Genomic DNA, 27,180 nt, shown 5'->3' on the forward strand with positions numbered 1-27,180 from the left:
GAACCGACTTCTTTAGATGTCTGGCTTGGGACCAAGGCCTGAGAAGAGTACGTAGCCGAGGCGGCACTGGTCTTCTCAGATCTCTTCGCGCGTTTGATGCATACCTTCTCCAAACTCCGGTTGCATCCTTTAGCTGTGCTCTTAGCACTGGGTCTGTCACTGAAGCAAACTGGAGAGAGCCTAGTACCCTCTCCTGTTCGCGTCTTGATATCCTTTTGGAATCTAGAAGTCTCTTGACAGAGCCCGCTATCTCCTTCCTTTTCTTCGTCGGGATGGAGAAACTGTGTGACAAAAGGTCCCAGTGGATTCCCAGCCACTGGAACTTTTGGGATGGAGAAAGTCGAGACTTTTTTCTGTTGATCTTGAAGCCTAGGTACTCTAGGAACTGGATCACCTGACTGGAAGCTTGCAAGCATTCGGTCTCGGATGCTGCCCACACCAGCCAGTCGTCCAGGTAGGCTACTACCTGAATTCCCTTTAGGCGTAATTGTTTGAGAGCTGCGCTCGCAAGCTTCGTGAAAATCCTTGGGGCTATGTTTAGCCCGAATGGCATGGCTCTGAAGGCGTATAGTCTCCGTTGTAGCCTGAACCCTAGGTAGGGGGAGAGTCGACGGCTGATTGGAATGTGCCAATAGGCGTCTGACAAGTCTATAGAGACTGAGTATGCCCTCTTGGGCAGTAAGGTCCTTATGTGTTGCAGTGTTAGCATCTTGAATTTGCAATTCACTATGAACTTGTTGAGTGGCGACAAGTCCAGAATGACTCTGAGCTTTTCCGAGTCTTTCTTGGGAACACAAAACAGCCTCCCTTGGAATTTGATGGACTTCACCTTTCGGATCACCTTTTTCTCCAACAGTTCTTGAACGTACTCCTCCAGAACGGGGGTGGAGTGTTGGAAAAACCGAAGGCACGGGGGTGGAGTGCTGTACCAGCTCCAGCCCAGTCCATTCTTGAGTAGGCTTTGGGCCCAGGGATCGAAGGTCCAGCGATCCCAAAATTTCATCAGTCTCCCTCCTACCGGTATCGTTTCACTTGGACTGCCGTCCTGAGGTCTTGCCTCCCTGACCACGACCACCTCTGAATCCCCTTCCCCTTGAGTGGCGCCTAGACGAGCCTCTGGCTGCTCCTCTAGGTTTTGCACGAAAGGAAAAAGACTGTCCTTCGAACGTTGGGGTGAATGCGGTGGACTGACCTGGCACAGCCTGGGGTACCCACTGAAAAGTGGTCGGGGTTTGTGCCACCATCTGGGGCACTGGAGGCAATGGCAATTGCAGTTGCTGTTGCTGTCTAAAAGGCTTGGCTGGCCGAGACGGTAGCCTACTCCTCATATTCTTCCTCTTTGGTTGAGGACCCTCATCCGGGGAAGACTTTCTTTTGATAGCCAGGCCCCACTTCTGGAGAAGGTTTCTATTCTCCACGGCGGCCTTATCAACAACTTCTTTGTCCACATCGGTAGGGAAAAGGTCTTTTCCCCAAATGTTGGAGGAGATTAACTTCCTTGGCACCGTAGCCCCGGTGAACACGAACTCCCTGCAAGCTCTCCTTGCCTTGACGAAGCTATAAAGGTCCTTCGTCACTGTGGCTAGGTGAGACTTAGCCACCACCATGAACATTTCATGGACCTTGGGGTCACTTGCCATCGTCTCAAGAGTAGTCTGATGAGACTTTGAGGCAGCCAGTCTTTCTTTTGTCTCGAACTCTCTTCGTAAAAGAGAGTCGGACAGCTTGGGGAGGTCCTCGCCGAATTGCCGTCAGGCAATATCAGCCTCCAACTTTCCCACTGAGAACGTCAGATGGACATCCTTCCAGTCTTTGTGGTCCATAGGCAGGGCCAGCGACAAGGGTTTACACTCCTCCAGGGAGGGGCAAGGCTTGCCGGCCTCGACTGCCTTTAGGACAGCCGCAAACCCTTTCTGTAAAAAGGGGAAGGCTCTAGCAGGAGAGGACACAAAAGAAGGGAGCTTCTTGCTCAATGCAGCTACCTTCGAGTTAGAGAAGCCCCTCTCTTTCATCGAGGATGAAAGTAGGGCTTGAGCCTTAGCGTGGTCCATAATTATGACCTCCTTCGGCTCTGTCTCCTCCCTTGAAGCTGGTTCTTTTCTCAGCCGGACATAGCAGTCCGGATATGATGCCTTGCTGGGCCAGAATTCCACCTCCACTAGGGGAACTGAACCCAGCTTATCCGAGATGACGATCTTTCCAGTCGTCATCGGCATGTGCTCAGCATACCTCCATGGGTTAGCATCTGAGCATAAGGGAAGGTTTTTCACATTGAGCCTTTTCCGGGGCCCATGTGATTCTGCCAGGGACTGCATACGCAGTTCCATAGCAGCCGCCTTCTCCTGATTCTCCTTCTGCATTTGTTGGATCATTCTAACAATCGAAGAGAGGGCCTGTCCCAGTTCTACTGGGAAACCGGCCGATGTTGAGGGAATAGGCTCCGGAATCTGAACCGGAGTAGCCGACACCTCGTCGACCTCATCCTCTACGACATCCGGGGTTTGAACTTCATCCTGACCTTCTGCCAGGAGGTCTTGTTCCAAACGCTCGTCCAGGTCAGACATCCTGTCATCTAACTGGATGTCTTGCATCGCGACTGCGACTTCCACGTCCACCTGGACTTGATCTTGGGGGATCTCCTCTTGAAGCTGGGGAATCACTGCATCAGCTGATGGCTTGGGAAAAAGATACGCCCTCATCTTCTCACTTGGAATATAAGGGCCAGAGGTGTTCTTTTGGAAGCCCCTTACCCAGGTACGAAGCTTCTCCCTTGCTATATCCCTTGATTCCGCCGTTCTAGGGGAATCAAAAGCCTCAGTAATCAGGTTAGTGCATACAGTACATACCTGAGGGTCCCAATACTGGAGATCATCCTTGGAGACAGCGCATGCTGCGTGTCTCCTACAACACTCATGTCCGCAGAGGTTCTTGCTGCGGACGTTGCAGAAAAAATTTCCGCACTTCGGAGGGTCCTCCTGTAAAGAGAAGAAATTTCCATGAGTATCAAGTGAACTATGTATCACTGGATATGCATAGTATAGCATAACAATTCATAAAGGAAAGACACACACTTGTGTTTCCCTCACAACCCATTGTTGCAGCCTTCCAGATAATAAAATCAAAATGGTTTATCTCTTCTAGAGTAACCAATGCAAGGTTTCCAGAGGAAACAGGTGGAGCTCACAGCTAAGCAATGATTTTAAAATCCTGGATAATAGACAGGAAAGAACTCAGCTTCCTATCTGTAGGGCAACAGCAAAGGGATGTGCAAGAAAACACAATAGTGTTAGAAGACACAGTGCTGTACCAAAACCCTTACCATAGTTTTCTTCTTACTGTATATGTTATACTGAAGAATACTAGTACAGTATAGGGGGATGTGTGCCGGCCTGCCTTTGCTGGCCGGGACACACCACAACTAGCTTTAAAGTATACTACTTAACAGCTATAAGGCGGCAGCACTCTGGTTCAAATGCATGTGCCGGTCGGCAGCAACTGCCGGCCGGTAACAGCCAATGTTGGCTGGCAATGGCTGCCGGCCAGCAACTACACAAGGTAGTACCCAGCTGCCGGCCACACTCTTGGTGACCGGCAGACAAGGGCTGACATAAGCCGGCCGGCAAAGGTACAAGACCGATGCCAGCCGGCAGCAAAAGAACCAGAGGACTACACCTGCCCGGCTGCCGGCCTATGAGGCCGGCAGCCGGGTCAGGTACAGCACTAGAAGAAAAATAGAATGGATGCCGGGATAAGAGTGTACACAACCTCCAAGCCCGGCAACCGAAAGAGTGCATATAAGGAAGGGGAGAAACTAATTCAGGCTTCCTGACCAATGCCGTCTGGCTCTACAGGCAGGCATGGATGAGGGACCAAGAGAGGTCCGGGCAGCACTCGAAAACATAAGACCCTTGCCGGCCAGCAGCTCTGCCGGCCGGCAAGGGGCTGAGTCAATTCCACATCCTAACCTATACTAGGTCCAGATGTAGAACGACGTACAGTACAGTAATGGCTCGGCCATTACGGAGAAAGAGGGGGAAGGGACAAGAGGGTCCTGCCAACCTTGCTTTAGTGACAGATCACCCGCAGCCAAGAAACTTATCTTAGCCTAAGGGAGATCTAAGGGGGAAGGCCAGCAATACTTGCCAGCTCCCAGAGCACCAAAGCAAGGAAGGCGTTGCTACTCCCAGGGAAAGAACTTATCCTCCCCCGAGAACAGCAACAAGGACTAGTCTGGTAGATCACAAAAGAAGGAATCATATCCACAGAAACCTTCAGTAGTGACCTAAGGGAGCTAAGCTCCCTTTGTCTGTGTCAGGTCAGCGAGGGGGACTCAGCCCCAAGCCAGACAACACAGACTCAGACTAAAAAACTCTGTTGTTCTGTCCCTCTTGAACCATACTACAGGAACAGGAAGGTACAGTAACACCCCAGTATAGTTTTATCGAAAATAAATTCGGAAAAAACCACTTAGGGATAAGCCCAAGGCTTAAACAGAGGGAAAGGGATTGCATACCTTCTCCGAAGAAAGGAAAGCAACCGGGGAGTATGATAAAGTATACTAAGGCTCCATAAGCAACTAGCGTAGGCACCAAGAGAATCGATTACCTAAATCACCGAAACTCACTCGTATACTATCTTGGAAATATTCCACACAGTCTAAAATGTATAAAATATAGCCTAAAGCTTCAATAAAATTTTAATTACACTCGGAAAAACCATAATCATGCATGAAGTACTAGGACCAAACGACTAGGCTACATGGCCTAGCGTAGGCCAGAATGGCGAATACTTCGCCAAATAATACTAAGCACGAAAGGAAATCCTATGTAATGCTAAATAGCTAAAATTTATTAAAGCAAAACAACCAGGAATGTCGCTCTGACTAACTAATTTATACCTAGCGAGCGATAGCGTCCAGGACGCCTCTGGTAGGCTACGGCTCTTGTATCAAAGATTAATCCCATTAATCACTCAAATTTTACCAAGAGCCTACATTTATACATAGAAGACATTATACTCAACTTATCAGAGGCCAACGAAGACGGAGAAGCCATGAAAAGTAGAATAAATCCAAGATTTGCGAGAAAAACAGGAAAAAACACCGAGTTGTTAAGCTACGCAAAAAGGAATACAGATGGCGCCAGGATTGGCGCCAGGCACGCATACGAATCGGAGGATAGGGAAGCCTTGGGAGCGGCTCCCCTTTTTCTTTCCCGAATTCGTATCTCGCCAATCACCTCCTACGAGACGAAATCTCTGTCCAGGATGTAAATTGCCATGTGGCGTGTCTAGAATACGTACTCTGATATGTCGCGATATCCCTTTCACGAGGGGATACTCGCTCCAGGAGTTAGAATTCTGGTACCTTAAGGTAAATTCTCTGGGAATATCGCCGTAGTTGTAATATACCCTAGGAAGCTACCCTATAGGAACTTCCATCAGGACGACATGGCTTGAGCCCAAAAATATATATATATATATATATATATATATATATATATATATATATATATATATATATATATATATATACATATATATATATATATATATATATATATATATATATATATATATATATATATATATATATATATATATATATATATATTCAATTCTCAGTACAAAACACCTGAATTCGACAGGTATAAGTACAGAAGAATTGTCATTGACTTTTATCTTTCTTCGTGGCGAAGTGGTTAAGTCACTGTCTATACAAGCTTGCCAACCAGGGTTCGATTCCCGGCCGGTCACAAGCTCTTGTCTTTGTGTGATTTCGCCTGGGACTCCGATCCCGAGGTCGTTAAGAGAATCCAGACATTAATGTATCAAAAATATATATGGCTTATTTGAATATGAAAAACACGTCTAAATGTGCAATTTTTATCATTAATCGAATGCCAAGTAACAAACTACCAATTAGCTACGATGGTGAAGATGGGTTGATTTCAATTCTATAAGTACAAAACACCTGAATTCGACAGGTATAAGTACAGAAGAATTGTCACTGACTTTTATCTTTCTTCGTGGCCAAGTGGTTTAGTCACTGTCTATACAAGCTTGCCGACCAGGGTTCGATTCTCGGCCGGTCACAAGCTCTTGCCTTTGTGTGATTTCGCCTGGGGCTCAGATCCCGAGGTCGTTAAGAGAATCCAGACATTAGTGTATCAAAAATATATATGGCTTATTTGAATATGAAAAACACGTCTAAATGTGCAAAATTTATCATTAATCGAATGCCAAGTAACAAACTACCAATTAGCTACGATGGTGAAGATGGGTTGATTTCAATTCTAAGTACAAAACACCTGAATACGACAGGTATAAGTACAGAAGAATTGTCGTTGACTTTCATCTTTCTTCGTGGCCAAGTGGTTTAGTCACTGTCTATACAAGCTTGCCGACCAGGGTTCGATTCCCGGCCGGTCACAAGCTCTTGCCTTTGTGTGATTTCGCCTGGGGCTCAGATCCCGAGGTCGTTAAGAGAATCCAGTCATTAATGCATCAAAAATTTATTTGGCTTATTTGAATATGAAGAAACACGTCTAACTGTCTAAAATTTATCATTATATATATATATATATATATATATATATATATATATATATATATATCTATATATATACGTATATATATATATATATATATATATATATATATATATACATATATATATATATATATATATATATATATATATATATATATATATATATATATATATATATGTATATATATATATATATATATATATATATATATATATATATATATATATATATATATATATATATTTATATATATACATATATATATATATATATATATATATATATATATATATATATATATATATATATATATATATATATATATATATATATATATATATATATATATATATATATATATTAGTGTGCTACTGTTATTAAGACACATTGAGTATGTGTTGCTTGAGATGTTGAGTCTTGAATTAAAGTCAATCATGGTAACTTTAAAATGGTTTATTCTCTAAAAACAACAGTGTTAAACATCTCCATCACAGGAGTATAGCTGGTTTGGTCGGATGACCAATTCAGGTGAAGTATAGATAAGAACTGCCTAAAATATCGATATCACAGATATCGTATGTTTAGTTGTCTCAGCATTTAAACACAATATGTAAACTTTACATTCGTCTAGGAAGACACCTGCATCCAGTGACGACACAATCTTTCACACGGTATGCATTGTGTTTATGCTTCAGAAAAATGTTACATTGCTGACGGATGCATCCTGTTATGATTTTATCTGACTACAGCAAATCTCACGCTAACTGCTTCTTCCACAATGACATATTACGTCATGTGTTTTAAACATGTAATAACTAACTATTACATTAGCTCGGCCAGCTATCTCAATTTTTTTTTCTAAAAATTTAACAACACTCCAAAATATGTTTACTAGGTGTGACTGGATATATATATTATTCTTTGTTTAACTGTAGCCATAAGCAAATGAGGACGAATGTCCAAATAGGCACATCAAAAAAAAAATAATAACAATAATGCATATGAAAAGATATTACCAAAGCAAAGAAAAAAAATGCATGATAAATACAGATCACATATATGGTACATTGCTAGCAAATGATTATATGGTACCAAAAAAAAATACTGATACATATGATTCGGTAACTTTGTTAAAGAATAATTGTTACCTTTGTCAGAAACATAGACTAACACAATACGGTAATTAATAAAAATAATTATTACCCTGTTAAAGATTCAATTTTAGTGCACAAACACGAATTCCTGGTATGTACACGTACCACGGTTTCGTACATAGCCTACATATATATATTTATATATAGGGCTTATATATTTTATTAGATGCCCATAGATTCTGTTATTTTTATTTTTATTTTCTCTTTTCTTTTAACATTCCGGCTTATATATTTTATTAGATGCCGAGAGAAAAAATGATTTATTTTTTAAATGTTTTTTAAATGTATTTTTAACAATGCAAATATTCTATAGTTTCTTCAATTACATATTACTTGCGTACTAACTGCTTTTCGTACACACGCTATTTCCAGACCATTTTACTCCTTTAGCGAATGAGGGGGCCACTTCAAACGGCTTTAAACTGAATTAAATAAGGAGTTTTGCCTGGACATGGCAAAATGTTCTGTTTTAGCTGCAAACTGTTCCGTAACCTACGCCAAACAAGGATGTTCACGGCGATAAATATCATCACCGTCACAACGGTTCCTGCTAGTACTATGGGGTGAAGAAATTCCTTATAAGTCGGTGACAGGTGGTCCATCTCGGTCAATTTCATCAACCGCTTGGCTACCTGTTTGTTGTATGGGAGAGGTAGTGATGGCATTGTAGTCGTCCACGTGAAGTTCGCGAAGTAGGCTCGTTCTTTGATGATGGTTTTTATCCCGGTCACCATGGAATTAGGGGAAGTCCCGATACAACCATCTGCTGCAACGAAGATTTTTGCATAGGACGTGGATCCATCCAGGCATGATACATTGAAGCCGTCCTTGTCGTATCGTATCCACGAGCCGTTGTTCAGTCTGCAATTGAACTCATTATTGTCAAAGGGATAAAGCTTATCCAGACAATTTTCACTTGTATGGGAGAGAGCACCGTCTAGCACTATACCTAACTCGCATGAATCCATTAAGTTTTTATGGAATTCGAATGAGTCAGCTGTACATATTTTTCTATCCATTACGTCTGAACAGTGAGTGAATTGATTTAAGTCTTTAATGACCGTATATGTTTCCTTGTCTGGGGAAATCAATACGTGTCCTGTCAAACTGTATATTACTGGATTTGAGTGATTCGTCATGAAAGTCGGAAATGGTGATATCCTGTAAGATTGCCAGGCATCAGAAGAATCAAAGGGAATTGTAATCATAATCTTGTTATTTTCAACGCTTACTGTAATTAGGCTGTAATAAAATTCTAACCTACGTTCGTCTAACAAAGGAACATAGCCTAGTTTATCCCGTCCGTTCTCCAGAACTAACTTTAAGTATTTTATAGGCAACAAATGGGGCGACAGTACACCTTTAGTTGCTAACGTGATAGCCTCTACATAATCCTTGGATTTCTCAATGAAATGTGCAATTCTGTTATGTATGTGATCTATTTTTGAATCATAATACGTTAACGTTGCCAACAAATCCTGTACTTCCATAATCTGACTGATATTACTGGAATGTTCATTTACTAAATCCATAATTTGATTGATTGAAGCTAACTGATTCCTTAGTTCTGACATAATCAATTCATCTTCATGAGTCAAGAACTCAATTTTCTTATTTTGATTACTAATCTTAAGACGATTGGAAATTCCTAAACCTAAACTTGCAATAGACCCAAAGATGTTTAATGCAGCAAAAATAAACCGGTTTCGTCTTTCTTTATGTTCGTGACCTACAGTCCACATCAAAAGGTCACGAGCCAAAGATTCTGTCTCGTAAGTCTTATTTTGCAAGTCATCAGATAGCATCTCTGCAACTTTTAGTGTCGATCCAAGCGAACTCTCTGTAGTCAAATGAAAATGTCTTCTATGCAACTCATCTAATGAGACAGCAAACCTTGAAATGGCGCTTCTTAAGCTAGTGACATCATTCTCTGGAAGAAAAATTGCTTGCATACGCACTTCGACAACTACGTTGCTTGATGTAATAAAAACGTCTTCTTGTCTTTCAACTATAGTGCCATATTTAAAATCTATACTTTTAGTTTTAGAGCTCGTCCCATACGAGAAAAATGTCTGAGCGAACAATATCACTCCCAACAACAAAAAATTCATCTTCGAAACCTGTAACGAGAAAAATATATGTAATTACTCCTGTATTAAGAAGAAAACTTTAATCACACAAATAAAAAATTTTCCCTCACTTCTTTCCCTCTTTTTTTTTTATTTTTTATTTTTTATGTGAGCCAATGGTACTATTCTCTCATCCGTGGGTTGGGATACGTTTTGAACTCTAAACCTATTGGCCGTTAATGTTTCCAAAATGTTAAATGGGCCTTCAAACTTAGGTGTTAGTTTATAATTGAGTCCTTTATGTACATTTATCTGTATATATACATTATCACCCACGGTATATGTTTTAGTTGGCTTCGCTATTTTATCATGATTCCTTTTCATTATGATTTGTGATTCTTCTAAATTCTTTCGAAGGATATCATATCGATTTTTGCTTGCATTTATACATTCTTTTAAAGGATTTGATAGATTAGTTGTAGGCGTTAATACATGGAAAGGCGCTCTAACTGGGGTACCATACAATGCTTCATGCGGTGACATTTTAATTGATATATGATATGAATGATTCAGAGTACTCAGTACCGCAGGTATTGCAATATCCCAGTTGGGGTCTGATCCCCCTAGTGTTACTCTTAATGTATTTAAAACCTTCCTATTTGCTCTTTCCACTAGCCCATTCGACTCTGGGTGATATATCATGGTATTTATTTTCTTTATGCTAAGGAATTCACACAATGAGGTAAGAAAGTGATTATTAAATTCACCACCCGAGTCTGAGATTATCATGTGTGGAATTCCATGTTTACAAATGTAACACTCGTAAAACTTCCTAGCACATTCAATCGCAGTTTTAGTTTTAAGCGCTATTAGTTCTGTATATCGAGTTAAAGCATCTATAATTACTAAGAGGTGCTTATTTCCTCTGTCTGACTCGTAAAATCCTGTTAACAAATCTAAATGTATTCTTCCAAAGGGTTGATTGGGCACGGGATAAGCCCCTAGGCTGACAGGTGTTTTCGTATGCCCTTTGTTTTCCTGACATGTGCGACAATTAGCATATTGGGCTGAATAGAAAGACTGCCAGACTTCTGTCACCCAAGATTGCTTGCAGGATTTAAGTGGGTATTCAACAACTGGTCAATTCTCTGGGAGTATCACTGTAGCTAATTATCCCTTAGAAAGCTGCCTAATGGAACCTTCCATCAGGAAGACATGGCTATCTCACCCAAAAATATATTTTTCGCTTTGCTTCAAAATCCGTTTTATCAGCCATTTTTGCATTAAAATCTCACAGCACAATCTCCAAAACGACACATGCAAAAAGCTGGTTTCCCCCAAAAAAATTTCTTCCATTACCACACTTTTCCTTTCCTGCTCTATATGCAATTACTATCACAAATTTTACCTGGGTAAGCTCTACCTCGTTTATAGTTACTATTTCTCATAGGTACAAAAACGTTTTATTCTTTCCATTCCTGCATATCAACACATAACACAAATCTTTACATGATGATAAATATGAGATTACTAAAATATAACCCTTCAAAAATTGAGATAAAAAAATTATTGCTGCTCACACATTTACATATATAGACTGTCAGATTCTGAGATATATTACCAGAACTGAAAGAGACCTATTCTCACAATCACAGCAGCATTTCATAGTTCATATTTGTTGTCAGATAGGCTGAGGTATATAATGAAGGCCTACACTTTGATCCGCCACAATGATCTCGTAATCAATCCGTTTTATTACACCATTTTTTTATTAACTTTCATCTACAAGCCTTGGATCAAAATGATATGTAAAAGATTTCTTCCTTTTAGTTTACGATTAAAACCAAACAATTCCACTTTTAAATGAAAGAGAAAAGGATCAACTCCCTGTGATTTACCTTCGAGAGTCTTGGGCAATTCCCCTATACTCTCCTCTAAGAAGATGTGATAGATGGCACCTTCAATGTCATTTCTGCCATAGTTGATGTTCTTCAGCTGTTCTCTCAGTGCGGAGCTGGTGTTGACCAAAATAGAGAACTCATCCTTCAAAGTATCCCAAGCTTCAGCATTATCTGGAGTGGAAGCCAGCTTATCTGCGATTGCTCCTTTTATTATTACCATGAGCTTTCGCAAATTCTCGTTGACTGTTGAGTTTTCTTTAGAGACTTCCATTGCGAGAGCTAGTGCTGTATTTGAAATTTTTGCTGCCTCTTGAAACTTCATTTGACTTGTATATTATCATCATATTTGGCATTAACATGAAATATAATGCAAACATTAAAAAAAAAAAATGGGGTTTCGTTGCAACTAAGACACTACCAAACTCAGAATGATCAAAGCTTACTTAACCTCTGGCTAACTGATTACTGTTAATGAGCAAGTCTATAGCATAGTTTATATATATATATATATATATATATATATATATATATATATATATATATATATATATATATATATATATATATATATATATATGTGTGTGTGTGTGTGTGTGTGTGTGTGTGTATATATATATCTGAGTAGTTATTTTCATTCCTTTAATATAACCATTAAGTAAATTGATTTTTCCTCATCTCTCTTATTTGGTGGGAAGTTATATAATGGAGTAATATAAAATTGTAAATAAAGGCCCATGAAAGAAGTTTTTTCTTTTTTAACTGTAGCCTACTATGAAGAACAAATTTAAAGGATTAACATTTTAAAGAGTTTCAATGTAAAATGACAGAAACTTTACAGGGTTGCAACTTGATTAAAACTGGTGAAATAATTGTTAGTGACATAATACCTTCCTTATTGACAATAGATGCGTCGATACAGAACCTCAACATTTTTTTGTCATCTTCAGCTTTTTGTAAATGACAGCCACTTGTAGAGGAGTATTCCCTGCAACCAAAAACAAAACGTGGAAAATATAAGAGTAAGTAATCAAAATTTATATATATATATATATATATATATATATATATATATATATATATATATATATAAATATATATACAGTATATGTATATATATATATATATATATATATATATATATATATATATATATATATATATATATATATATATAAAACATCAAAGGATATTGTGAGTTATAATAAATTGCATCATCCGGTGAAGGTAACTCTGTCCAGTCACTGTACTTTTGACGAAATTCCTGTCACACTGTCATAAGTATCAGCTGCAAAAATTTTCAATGCTATAGCCCATAGTCCAAGTATTGTGAAGGACCACTGAACCTCTGAACAGGTTCAAGACATTAGTATCTAATTAGGAGCTTAGTATTCTTGTAATGTTATCATATATTCTGTGACGGGCCAAGAGAAGGTTGTGATTCAAAGACAGGTTGAAAGCAACTGAGTAAATTTATTGTAGAACACTCTCTTTTATATACAAAAGCTCAAGGCAACAGGACATAACAAGTTTACAAGACAGACAATGTCACAGAGGAGAAAAGCAGACGTGTTTATTCTGGTTCTTTTTAGTGTGAGGGAAGAGCAAAGATACAAGCATAATATATACACAAAATGAACTATGTATGATCGTGTGACACGCGGTTGGTACATGGCTCCCCCCCTAAAAATGACATACTGTACATGTTAAATAGGGCGCCCTGATCTAGAGAGACAAACTGTAGGCGGGTCATCTGGCCGGAGATAAGCAGGTTTTAGACGATCAATGCAGACCCAGTCTTCTTTGCCACAAATGTTTAGTAGGAATGCTTTCGGACTGCGTCGGATCACAAGGAAAGGGCCCGTGTAAGGGGGCGTTAGTGGTGGCTTGCTAGTGTTGTTGTGCAGGAAGACGTGCGTTGCAGAGTGCAAGTCTGTTGGTATATGATGCTTTGCTAGAAGCTTGTAAGTCTGGTTGCATGGAGTAAATTTTCCCACGATGTGACGTATGCGCGGGAGATCGTCGGAGGAGATTGTAGAAGGAAAAAATTCGGCAGGGACGACCAACGGGTCGCCATAAACCATTTCAGCTACCGAGACATCGAGGGCATCTTTAGGAGTGGTCCTTAGTCCCAGGAGGACCCAGGGAATCTGAGTAAACCAGTTGGAATCCTTGCAGCGGTACATCAAAGCTGCTTTGTGGGTGCGATGAAAATGTTCAACCATTCCATTGGCAGCGGGGTTGTAGGTCGTTGTCTGATGTAGGGTGATGCCCAGGAGATTCGCTAATGATGTCCACAATTGAGAGGTGAAAGTGGTACCCCTGTCAGAAGTAATATGCTCAGGGATACCAAATCTTGTAATCCATCCTGAGAGTAAGGCAGATGTACATGAGGCAGACGTTGCAGTTTCCATGGGAATGGCTTCAGGCCAACGAGTGGAGCGGTCGATGACGGTAAACAGGTAACGATGTCCTTGTGATGTGGGTAGGGGGCCTACAACGTCGACGTAAATGTGTGTGAAATGACGCTGAGGTTGAGGAAAGGTGCCCACTCCTGAATCTGTGTGCCGATGTACTTTGGAAGTTTGGCAAGAAGTACAGGTGCGGACCCAATCCTTTGCATCCTTAGAAATGCCGTGCCAAATGAACTTCCCCTTCAGCAGCTTTGCAGTAGAACGGCACGAGGGATGTGAAAGGCCATGAATGAAATCAAACACCTGCTGGTGCACAGGAGCAGGAATCCAAGGTCGCGGTCTACCAGTACTGACGTCACAGAGGAGGGTGGTATTGGAGTCTTCGAGGGGGAAGTCTTCCCAATGGAGGGACGTGCAGGATGTCCTACATGCTTGATACTCTGGATCCTGTCGTTGGGCTTCAGCCAGGGCATTGTAATCCAATCCCAGTTGAACGGCAGCCAACGTGTTTCTTGACAGGGCATCGGCAACGGGATTCATTTTCCCAGGGACGTACTGAAGGGTGCAATTGTATTCAGCCACTGTGGAGAGATGTCGGCATTGCCGGGTAGACCGGGCATCAGACTGTCGAGTGAAGGCGTGCACCAGAGGCATGTGGTCTGTGCGAATGACGAAGGGCGTACCTTTTAAGAAATGGCGAAAGTGACGGACAGCCAAGTGCACCGCCAGCAATTCGCGATCAAAGGTAGAATAACCCGAGTCTGTCTTGGGCAGTTTTCTGCTGAAGAAGGCCAATGGGTGGGGCGAGCCGTTAACCACCTGTTCGAGTACTGCACCAATAGCGACGTCACTGGCATCAGTGGAGAGAAGGAGAGGGGCATGTGGGATAGGAAAAGTGAGAGCCGCAGCAGTTGATAGGTCCTTCTTTACATTGCAGAAGGCTGCTTCTTGAAGAGGACCCCACTTCAGGTCCTTTGGCTTGCCCTTGAGGGAGACGTAGAGGGGAGCAAGAGTGGCGGCAATAGCTGGCAGAAAACGGTGATAATAGTTGATCATGCCCAAGAATTCCTGCAAAGCTTTAACGGTCGAGGGCGCGGAGAAGTCCTGAACGGCTGCTACCTTCTCAAGGAGGGGATGAACTCCTTCAGGAGTGATGCGGTGCCCTAAGACCGACACTTTGTTGGCACCAAAGGTACACTTGTCGTACCGGACTACAAGGCCGTTTTGTTGCAGGCGGTCGAGCACGATGCGCAGGTGACGGAGGTGTTCCTCTTTTGAGGAGAACACAAGTATGTCGTCCATATAATATACACAGAAAGGGAGGTCCCCTAAGATGCCATCCATGAGACGTTGAAATGTGGCCCCAGCATTACGAAGGCCAAAACAGGAGTGTGTACCAAACGGATTGGTGATGGCAGTCTTGGGGATGTCTTCTGGGTTCAGAGGCACCTGATAATACCCCTTCAGGAGGTCGAGCATAGAGAAAACCTTCACTTTGTACAGGTAGGAGGTCACGTCAGCAATGTTTGGGAGGGGGTAGTTCTGTTTTTATGTTCAGGTGCCTGTAATCCCTGCACGGACGGAGGGAGCTATCTTTCTTCAGAACGATGTGTAAGGGTGACGACCATGGGCTGGAGGCCTTTTGGCAAAGGCCCATTTCCTCCATTTCGGCAAACGTCTGTTTCGTGGCTGCCAATCGTTCCGGTGCCAGACGTCTGAATTTTGCAAAGACTGGGGGTCACGTCGTCTTGATATGGTGATAAATACCGTGCTTGGTAGGAACCGTGGGCGTTTGGCGAAGTTCTGGATGGAAAACTTCTGGGTACAACGTGAGGAGGTGGGCGTAGCCATCCGTGGGTGCGCTGATGTGGAGGGCGAGGTTAGAGGGGGCGGGTTGAAGAGGTGTCAACAAGTACGAGTCTGCGTTGACCAATCGTCAGGAGGCGACATCGACCAGAAGGTGGAAATGAGAGAGGAAATCCGTACCGAGGATTAGCAATGTGACGTCAGCAACGAGAAACTTCTAATTAAATTTACCGTTTCCGAACGATAATGTGAGGTTCTCGTAACCGTAGGTGGGTATCGCAGATCCGTTGGCAGGTACCAAGCGGACGTCGTCAGACGTAGACAGACTACGTCGTGTCCTGAAGAGCTCCCTTGGCAAAAGAGAACGACAAGCACCCATGTTTACCAAAAATCGCATGCCTGTTCCTGCATCATGTAAAAAGAAAAGATTAGAAACACTGGAGGCCACCGCCACGAGCGATGGCATACTTACACGTTTTTTGGCCACTGACAATCCTTGGCACATTTCTTCGTAGCTGCCCCGAATCTGAAGTGGTAGTAGCAAAACTGCGGCGGATGGGAGGTAGTAAGTGGCTGTAGAAGTCGTTGGTTGGGGCGCGAGCGATTGGTGGGTGGTGGGTGGCTTTGTCGCCGCTTTGGCACGTCACGGGGTAGGCGTGTATGTCCTACAGCATTCACATGAGCTTCGGTTAACGTTGAATAGGCATCCTCTTCATCAGGGGTGGAGGCATTGAGGGAGGTCTTGAAGTGGCTATCCATAAGGGCGTCGGCTTTGGTCATCAAGTCCTTTATGGGTAAACTATCGACATCGGGTATGGCAGCGCGTATAGGTCCGGGTAAATGGCGTATCCAAAGGGCACGAAGTAGGTTCACCTCACGAGGAGAGCCGACTGTGGCAGGTTGCAGGCGAGCGATAATGGTCATTTCCCTGAGGGGGAGCGAAGTCCTTTGGTCCCCTAATGGTTGTTGTGAGAGCTGAAAAAGCTTTGCTATACGGGCGGCTGGTGACAGCGAGTACTGCTGCAGAAGGTATGTTTTGAGGGCATCATACGCTATTGGGCTGTCTCCTTGTTCACAAAGCCAGTCGGATATTTCCGGGAAGGTGTCCTCGGGTATCGCCGCGAGAACATAATCTGCTTTAGTGGTCGAGCGAGTCACGCCCTTGATGCGAAACTGGACTTCTGCGCGTGGAAACAAAGCAAACGCCTCTCTGCTGGCGAATGATGAAAGTTTCAATGGGGGAGTCATAGTAATAACTTCCGTAGAGTCCGCCATAGTACCAACGATGGAGGGGTGAGGGGGTGTGGAAGGCGGGAGAGCGAGTCGACTTCCGGGGTCACCAATGTGACGGGCCGAGAGAAGGTTGTGACTCGAAGACAGGTTGAAAGCAACTGAGTAAATTTATTATAGAACACTCTCCTTTATATACAAAAGCTCAAAGCAACAAGAAATTTCATGTTAAAAAACAGACACTTACAGAGAAGAAAAGCAGACATGTTTATTCTGGTTCTTTTTAGTGCGAGGGAAGAGCGAAGATACAAGCATAATATATACACAAAATGAACTATGTACGATCGTGTGACACACGGTTGGTACAATTCGCAGAATATCTTGAACACTTTATAGGTACCCCTGGTATATCATAGTTACTTGTATTGACTTAAAGTAAAAATTCTAAGTATATAATACGAATATGTACTTGTGATTCACTATAAACATAAGCAACCAATTTAGCATAATAGGATTAATATAATTAAAATGTTATGAATAAAAGAGTGCCAACTGTATCTAATTACATAGAGGTACTGCGAGTCTACAACAAGATCAATGCGAGATAGTGATAGTTCTTTATAAATTAAATGCAAATCCAGTACGTACAATAATACAAGCCAATTCAAATTGGTAGAATTTTGGACGAGGTCATGTAACTATACCTGAAAATGTACTGTTTAACGCCCTTTCAAAATGACTTCAAGCTGGAAACATATCTTTACAGATAATAAATAACCCCTGGGTACAAGTTATTTACATTTGCAAGTAACTGTGATTTGTGGACAGAGACTTCTTGATGTAAAGTGTAGATGATTGTTAAACCATAAGCTTAAAACTTACTAAAAAAAACAATTTCAAGATTTTACAACTACTTACCCAAGGCATCTTTCACGTTGATGTCAGCTCCAAGGTCCAGAAGCTCTTTCACGTACGGGTACCCAAAGCGAGCGATCACATGCATAACAGTCCATCCATTTCCATAGAAAGGTGTTCCTATGATGAGGTCCATCCATATATCTTGAAGGAAAGATTATTATTATTATTGTTATTAAGCATGATGAGTAAGTCCCTTGGACCAAATGAGACATATAGTTGGCAAATAACACTGCTGTGCGCAGCCTGACGTTTTCAAACTCCCAGTGCCCCTTTGCACCCGACCTTTCGTGAGTCGTTTTGTTCCCTGTCCAAAGCTGGATAAGTTAGGTTAGACTTCTCTTGCTGACCTGCCTCTCTCTCACACCATCAGTCATAGCAAAAGCATATCAACCTCATTTACCACACCTTTTTGCGGGATATTATGCAGTAAGTTATTTCATACAATATATCTAAACTATTATTTCTTCAAATACCATACTTATACTACGTGTATAAAGGTGTGATATATATATATATATATATATATATATATATATATATATATATATATATATATATATATATATATATATATATATATATATATATATATATGTATATATATATACATATATACATATAGTGTATTTTATAGTACTGTATTGAATATAAAATACAGTACCGCACTGTGGCTATGTATTAGGTGACAAGCTGGTAGGGTTGTGAGCTTAATATGTCTAAACATCGATTGATTAATTATGAGTGATATGTCATCTCACCTTAGCTAATTGAGCTAAACTGTTGTGATTGCACTATACATATATTATAGTAATATATAGGAACAAAGCATTCTGTTGTTACTTAACACAAATAGGGTGGTGTGGCAATGACTTACGTGTTATGAGTTGTCTTACCTTGAACTGAAGCTTTGTAAATAATGTATAGTTACCTCTGAAAAGTAACATGAACTATAAGAAACTGGGAAAGAAACCACGTGAAAACAATGCAGTACCGTACAGTGGGTTACCTAGAGTGTTAGTCGACGGCGCATAAGCAGTGGTCTGTATTTCAGTGGGTTATAAGTTAACCCACCTTAGGGTACCAAGCATTCTTTCACTCTTCGTGGAAATCTTCTGTTACCTAAGCCCGTGAAGAAGGAGGTCTGACTGTATTTTATGCTCAGGGCTCGAGGTATTTTTTTACTGAGAGGTAATGAAGAAGGACAGGTAGGTAGGAAAAGATCGAATAGAAAGAACGAGAAGTTAAGAGACAAAGAGCAATGTAGCTAGTGGTTGAACACTTCCATAAAACCTTAGCGCTACCTGCTGAGCACCATGTGGGGATCGTAATGGGTAGCAGCTTTATATGGAGAGGTTTGAAGTAGAATCTTTATGGTCATTAAAAAAGAATCTTAATTAGTTTTCCAGTTAAATCCTAAAAGTGCTAATTAATGAGACATTCCTTTTATTTCAACCAACGCAAAACATAAAGAAAACAGAAGAAACTTTAAGTGTAATGGAGATATATGGTCCAATTGAAAAATTTAGACTGGTCCTTGAAGAAAAAGATGAAAAGGAGACTCGTATGATAAAGAAGCATTACATCTTTCCACCAAACTAGTGTACTACCTAAATAGGATACATATTGTAAACCTTATTGACAGACTTGAATTTCAAGTGACTAAATATGACTTACCATCATCTAGGTGCCTGTTGATATCACCGCCATGGCTAACCAACAGAGAAACTATATCTGTGTGGCCTTTACTAGCAGCATGGTGCAAAGGAAATCCACTTTGTTCTGAAAATAAGACGAAAGAAAAATATCACGCTACAAGGAGTTTACAGTTTTAAGTATAATTAAAAGTTTCCAGAGAAGAGATGGCAAATATATGTATATAGATATGGGCAGAGGAAATGAACAACTCTTTTTTTTTTTTTTTTTTTTTTTTATTGCTATCAACTTTCATACAATATCCCTACACTATTGTAACATATAAAAGGAAGTTTAATCACGTGGAGCCGAAGTATTTTAAAACTTACATTTTTATTGTTATGATTGTATGTTACAGTGATTTTACGAGTTTAATTCACTGTGGGAGCGAATTTTTCTATAAAAAATAAAGGAAATTCAATTGATGCGTTCCACACATCCATAAATACACATAACAATCATTTTAAAGCTTTGCAATGGAATTTAGTGAACAATTTATAATCAGAAATGAATATAAATTAAGAAATCACAATGAATAAATGAAATATTGACAAATTAACTCGCACTTTACTTATGAGGAGAATCGTGGCTGGCATGAGGGAGACAAGGGAGGAGGAGAGGGGGTTACTGCTTGGAGGGAGATTCTCCCTCAATGAGTTCTCTCTCGTGAACAGCATTCACTATCACTAACTGAATCACTTAATTTATGCTCTCTGGACACTTGGTTGTCTTTGTAACACTACTACCTACAAATTTCACCGTCTCTTCTCTAATCGTATGAAAATGCGACATCACATGGTTGGTAAATAAATTTGCTGCTCACACTACCAAAGCCTCTTGTTGCTACTTACGCATCTCCAATAGCTCCTCGGTCGTCAGCTGCTCACTATGTTTATCAAGAAGGTCATTGATGTCGTCCTTGTCCATCTCCAGCCCCCATTGTTTTGCCAAATGAGACAATTTCATTGTCAACTGCCTTCGGGATTGGTTCGAGTTTCTCAAAATCACATTTGGCAATGCATTTAGGCGATAGTTTCCTCCACATAGAATTGAAGGTTTTGTTGCTGAATCCTTCCCAAGCTTTGTCAATCCTTTTGAGGCAGTGGGCGATGGGGAAAAGTTCTTTCCAAAACTCTTGGAGGGTAAACTTGCTCTTTTTGGTGACCTCGGAGCATTGCTGGAACAATGCTTTTGTGTGTAGCTTTTTAAAATTTGAGACCATCTTCTGATCCATGTGTTGGAGTATTGATATAGTGTTGGGCAGGTGGAATTTAATAGTAAGGATTTCAAAATCCTTCGTTACCCCATCTTCAATGCAAGGAGGGTGGGCAGGAGCATTATTCTTAAGTAGCAAGGCACTGAGTGGAAGATTCTTCTCCATGTGGTACATTTTGACCTCAGACCAAAACCTTTATTGACCCATTCCACTAATAAAATGCCACTCACCCAAGTCTTGCTGTTTGGCCTCCACAAAGTGTTCAGTTGCTTTTTCTAGGTCTTATACTTTATAAATGCTCGTGGATTCTCCAAATGATAACCAGGAGAGGTTTGATATTGCAATCCCTGCTAGTACTAGCATGGAACAAAATCATTAAATGGTCTTTCATGGGCTTATGACCAAGTACTGCCATTTTTCTTCAGTAATGAAGGTCGTCCTGGACATCTTCCTAAACATACCGGTCTCATCGTGACTAAACACTTGCTGCAGCATGTTAGACTCAGAATCCAAGATCCTTTTGAATTCTGTAACGAATCCTTCAGCAGACTTGATATTAGAGTTTGTAGCTTTATTGTGTCACATAATATTATGAATGTCAGTTCTCTTGAAATTTTGTAACCTGTTCTAAATGTTCTCCTGTTAATTGCTTTGCATTGATCCAAATAGTCAGTATCTTTTCCATGTTATCAGAATGTAACATCAATTGATTTGATTTCTTCTTTTTCTTGAGAATCTTAGAAATTGTCAATGTTGTATGATTGTGCAATTTTGCAAGGGTTGCCACATGCGTACCTGGTTCATGCTTCTCTATAATTTTTGTCTTCACTTCTACAGCGTTATCTCCTTCTTTCCATCTTTCTTAATCATCTTGGGGGCCATTCTCCCAATACTGTTCTATACTGTTAACCTGGCAGTAAACAATAGCGATCACAAGCCTGTAAAGAACACATCGTCTCATCTCTATGAAGAACACTTCCAAAGATGTTCAAATGATACTACAGATGATGATATTACGAGCGATGCTCGGATAGTGGAAAGGCTAAAGTCTGAGCAGGAAGAGGGGGAGGGATTGCAAGCTAATTCAAAACAACATGGCATAAAGAATCATGAGAACATGGCGTGAACACTGGTAGGTTGATATGGACACTATGTGCCTTTTTTGTGCATCAAGTGCTAGCCTCGATAGTACTTTTCCATAGCAATGTTTATAAGGAGCAAGATTTCTGCTCACAGACGGATACAATACTTGTAAACAAATTTAAATTTGTATGTTCACATACCAATTCTCTTGTGGTATTCAAAGTTACTCATAAACCGAGGTACTACTGTATTGACTTCCTCTTAATTAAGATATTTAAGGATATTATTTTTATGATTTTTATTATTATCATTAATATTATTGTTGTTATTTTTAACATTATCATCATCATCATCACCATTATTATTATTATTATTATTATTATTATTATTATTATTATTATTATTATTATTATTATTATTATTATTATTATTATTACAAGGTAAGCTACAACGCTAGTTGGAAAAGCAGGATTCTATGAGCTATAGGGCTCCATCAAGGAAAACCAGCCCAGTGAGGAAAGGAAACAAGGAAATAAATAAACTACAAGAAAAGTCATGTAGTCAAAATAAAATATTTTAAGAACAGTCAACATTAAATTAGATGCTTCATATATAAAATATAAAAACTTCGAAAAAAAACAAAAGGAAGAGAAACAAGACAGAATAGCGTGCCAGAGTGTACCCTCAAGCAAGAGAACTCTACCACCATGCAGTGGAAGACCATGGTACAGAGACTATGGCACATAACATCAAGTAATTTGTTTTATTAAATATACAATAAGGACTCGACATTTCTGTCACGATTTCAATAGTCATCTACATTCTCTTCTATGAAATTATATGATAATAAGATTCGAGGAATCTTTGGAATGTGTTTCATACTTCTGCAAAGTTCTTTTGATTATGTAATATGAATTTTCTTAAAGAAGAAAGTTATCTCTACCCTCGTACAGAACCAAGTCTCAAATTAGCAGCAATAAGCAAAAATTAATTTTAATAATCTTTCTAGTATATATTCTGGCAAATTTTAGTTAAATCTAAGACATAAATAGCTTTGAATATGTTGGGGATTAAAAGTTGCATATTATCTTGATATTAATTTAGTTTAAAAGTAGAATGATATCTTATGAATAAATCATTTGATTTTTTATAGCAAATAACTTTTTATTCACATATATTTTATATATGAAGACACTGTCCACTATCACCTCGAACCTTTCCTTTTAAACAAAAGTGAAATCCATATGGTTTATCCAAATAATTTGCATCTTAATTAAAATTTTATAACTGGAATGAAAACGTTGAAAAATGAATGTGCACATAACCAGTTTTGAATTATGACAATCAGCAAAGTACTTCTTACCGTCATAGGTGATTTGTGCACCGGCGTCAAGAAGCAATTTGACAGTCTCCAGGCTTCCACTTGACGCTGCTGCCTTCAAAGTACCAGCTGTTAAAAATAGGATTTCTTTATATTTAGGGTCTTCAAAACATTCCTACTATGATATAATACAGGACTGAGTAAACGTAATTGAGCAGTGATTTCTATATACAATGGTAGAATACTTTTCAAAATATGTATATATTCTCTCAAACAGTTTGAAATTTAAGGAGAGATTGAAGAGCAAAGAAGAGAAGAGAACGTGCAAAAATTTCGACTGTTGGCCTTATACGAGTGACTAGGTGCATACTACTTTAGTTGCGGACTAATCTCTGTTATGTTTGTATCCATCCACGACATAAGAAAAAAAAAAACAGGTTGTTTCTGTTGATGATAGAACGGAGACCTTGCTAGTATGAGTTACGCATAGAACCTATTTTTTTTAAGCATGGTAATAAATACCGACACTGTCTTTAACATCTAGCCTTTTTCCATTCTCATTTTGATCTTCTATCCTTTCCAATACAGTATCTAGATCCATTCTATTCTAGGAGAGGCACTAGATAACGTTTAAAACTCTAAAAAAGAATCAACCCCAAAAAAGCTATCCTGTTGTATGAAATTTACTTTTAACATTGAATAAATCTTTGTATGAGAAATACAAATATGGAAATAATAAAGTGCCACATTTGAGAATTAGTTGAACTATTAATATTCTAGGTGTACATTTCCTACAATTTTTCCTATAAACAAATAGAAAACAAATGTCTATTTTGTATTCGTAGGATATCATGCTTCTCCCATCCAAATTCTGCACTCGCTTTTATTGTAAAATGAAGGAAAAAGGGAGGATAATATAATGGCTGATTTAAATTTCAAAAAATTGATTAACGATGATACATTATCTAAACAAACATTATTTGATTGGTATTTTTAGAAAGATTATTTGGATGATTAATTGGGTGAACTTGGAAAAATTAATTATGAAAAATTACAATTCCTTATTTAATCAAATTTGACTCTTCTTCTTTTAGCTTATTACATTAGATATAGGGATAAAAAAATCCAGTATTCTGTTATGAAGAGAAGTCTTCAACTAGTTGTCAACTGTATGAAACTAATCAATGACTGGTTGGAGATTGGTCTGTGACCGGCTATGAGGATCGCTTTCGCACAGTGTTTCTCCCTGCTTATCTTGTGTTCTAGATCGCTATTTTTGAGGATTTATTATGCATTCTCCAGCATCTTCTGCCTCTGGAAAGTTGAGTATTTAATCTTTACTATGTATAATTTTTACTCCCTTCTCACAATCAAATTAGCATAATTTAATGTGTTTATTGGAGCATAGCCGGTCACCGAAGGCGCCATTTTGGACACTGTCATTCGTCATGCATGCTTTATTTAGTCAGCAGAATGACATTCCCAGTATTTAGCTTTAATGAGTTATAGCTATTTAGGCAAAATTATACTAGTGAAGATAAGATCATGCAAATAATTTTCCTCTTCCTAAATGTGCCGATCGTATACGTTAGAGTCTCGGTGATATAGGTAGCTGAGATCTCGCCCTGCGCTAGGCTAACCTAGCCTAAGCGCTTCAGTATACTTTCATACATTATCCCCGTTTACCCTCGCGTATCGTTTTATCAATTCAACAGGAGATAGTATATCTCCTAGAATTAGTTATATAATTCGGTACTCGTCTCCTTCGGAGATTTAAGGGTAAACCCTCCTTCCCTCTGAGTGCCGCTATTAGGCGACAGACCTATCTTGGTCTTGCCACAGAGTAGTACACTCCGGCTTGACTAGGCTAGTATTTTCTGTCTTCCCCCCTTGCCGGTGAGTATCCCGGCTTGGTTTTACGACAGTAACTCAGAGTATTCAGTCTTTATGCTGACAGCTTGGCTGCCGGGTGAGTAGTCACTACCCTGCTGGCTTACAGTTGTAGGCTTAGGAAGCCTAGCTTCCCTAGTCCGCATCTGAAGTGGTAGTACGATGCCGCCACCTTCTCCCTTGCGGTCTAAAAGACAAGTCTTGTTTCGGCAGACCCTAGGCTGAAGAATCGACATTCTTCTGCTGCCCAAGATGGCGCCGATATTGAAACAAGGTTTCAAATTGTGTTTGGAGATGGCCGGCAATCCTGCCGCCTTCTCCCGACACAACATACAAGACCCTTTCCCTGTCCCTCTCTGTCCTTTAACGATAGCCTAGCCATCGCATGTCCGTGACCGGTGCCCTACAACCTCCCCCATGTCGGGCTCCTACATAGGCAGCTTGATAGCCGCTCCGACTTTCCCCTACGGACGCAAGGCTCCGGGAAAGGTTGTGCCGGCCATGACGGCTGCCGGTGGGAGACCCTTTTGTCTGTGAGTGTTCTTCAGTCCTCCCTTGGAATGCCATCCACATCCCTGAAACCGGCAGTAGCCGGCAGCAGATCTTTTGGCTGGATGGAAGCTAGAATGATTCATTCCCCCCTTCCATTTGAACCCTCATTCTGGAGGAAGGCAGTAGGAATAATAATACCTACGCCCTTATTTATTGTACTAAAACTACATTAATAAGAAAGCCCTTCGCTCCATGCTTTCTCTCTCTCTGTCGGCTAGTGCTGACAGGTACTCTGCCGGCTGGACCGGTGCCGCCAGGTAATAGCCTAGCCGGCAACATGCCGGCTGAACTACAGTATATGCTTATACAGTAGTCAGTATTTCTGTAGTATAGTACATACTGCAGGCAGAAAACTATAGAATACATTATAGAGTAGTTTATATTTTCCAACATACCCTTTGTATCCTTTCACAGTCTATTGTTGAGACCAATCTTATATTGAAGTGAAGTATTCCTTCAATACACTGATGAAAGTCATCAGATCATATTTTACCCCACAATATTAATACTTTTATGAAAGGGTCAGTGCTAGTATACACTAATTCTAACACTAGAGGTTAGAACCCGTCTCCTTTGAATTTTCTTTAATAAGGAAATTCTAATATTAATATTGAGGGAGGTCACAGCAATTGGCTGGACAGGAGACACATGTATGTGTCTTTCCTATTTCCTTTCTAGCTTAGTATCCTAAGCTATAATGGTTAAGATACCAAAAAATTTATTACATGATATTTATTTATCAAGTGTGATAAATTACCGCATACTCATTTCAATTTCCTTTCTTTAGAGGAGGAGCAGAAAATGAAGTGTGAGGTGAGGTACTGTAACCACAAAAGTAGGAACTTTTGTGGTCACACTATATGCAGGTCTCATGCCGCCTGCGTTGTTACCACCGAAACCTTGCGGTATTGGGACCCCAAGAACTGCAACGTCTGCTCGGCCTTGGTGGCTGAGGGTTTCGGCGACCCCAAGCCAGCAGAGTCGAGGGATGCAGCATGCGAGAAGCTTAGCAAATGGGTATGAGGGTTCCAGAAGAACTCTCTGGGACTGTACCTTCCAAATGACAGTATACTTAGCTTGTTTTTCCCAAAAGCTGGTACTGATGCCGTTGTGCCTCAGACACGACCCGGGCCTCCCTTCGTCCAGATCGCAGTTGAGGCAGAAGTCAGTGAAGCGATGCAAGGCATGGACATCCACCAGGAGGAAAGGATGTCTGAAGTGTCCACGGACACAGAGAAGGATCTCCTTAGGGACGATCCCGAGGAAGAGTCTACTCTACCTCCCGGAGGAGAAAAAGAGCCCCTTCCGCCCATGCCGGCACCAGAGCTAACACCATCTACGTCTTCGGCTCCTACCCCTTCCATTGGACGACATGGGTCAAGCAGT

At 40.4% G+C, this 27,180-nt stretch overlaps 1 protein-coding gene and 1 long non-coding RNA gene across 2 annotated transcripts in view; both read right to left on the minus strand.

Annotated features, from left to right (window-relative positions):
- The window catches only part of LOC137637247 (uncharacterized), a 48,346-nt gene extending 36,384 nt beyond the window's left edge, over nt 1-11,962 (minus strand). Inside the window, exon 1 of the mRNA XM_068369511.1 lies at nt 11,673-11,962. Coding sequence (XP_068225612.1) covers nt 11,673-11,946 — 274 coding nt within the window. The 5' untranslated portion in view covers nt 11,947-11,962. The remainder of the gene's footprint in view (nt 1-11,672) is intronic.
- Nucleotides 11,963-12,556: 594 nt separating this feature from the next.
- Nucleotides 12,557-19,827, minus strand: LOC137637245 (uncharacterized). The gene is made up of 3 exons (XR_011043493.1): nt 19,715-19,827; nt 18,041-18,181; nt 12,557-12,660 (listed from the first exon to the last, which is right to left on the minus strand). It is a non-coding gene; the product is annotated as an uncharacterized lncRNA (long non-coding RNA).
- Between the last annotated feature and the right edge of the window lie 7,353 nt (nt 19,828-27,180).

This window comes from Palaemon carinicauda, unplaced genomic scaffold (genome assembly GCF_036898095.1).
Source record: "Palaemon carinicauda isolate YSFRI2023 unplaced genomic scaffold, ASM3689809v2 scaffold6, whole genome shotgun sequence".
Classification (NCBI taxonomy): Eukaryota; Metazoa; Arthropoda; class Malacostraca; order Decapoda; family Palaemonidae; genus Palaemon; species Palaemon carinicauda.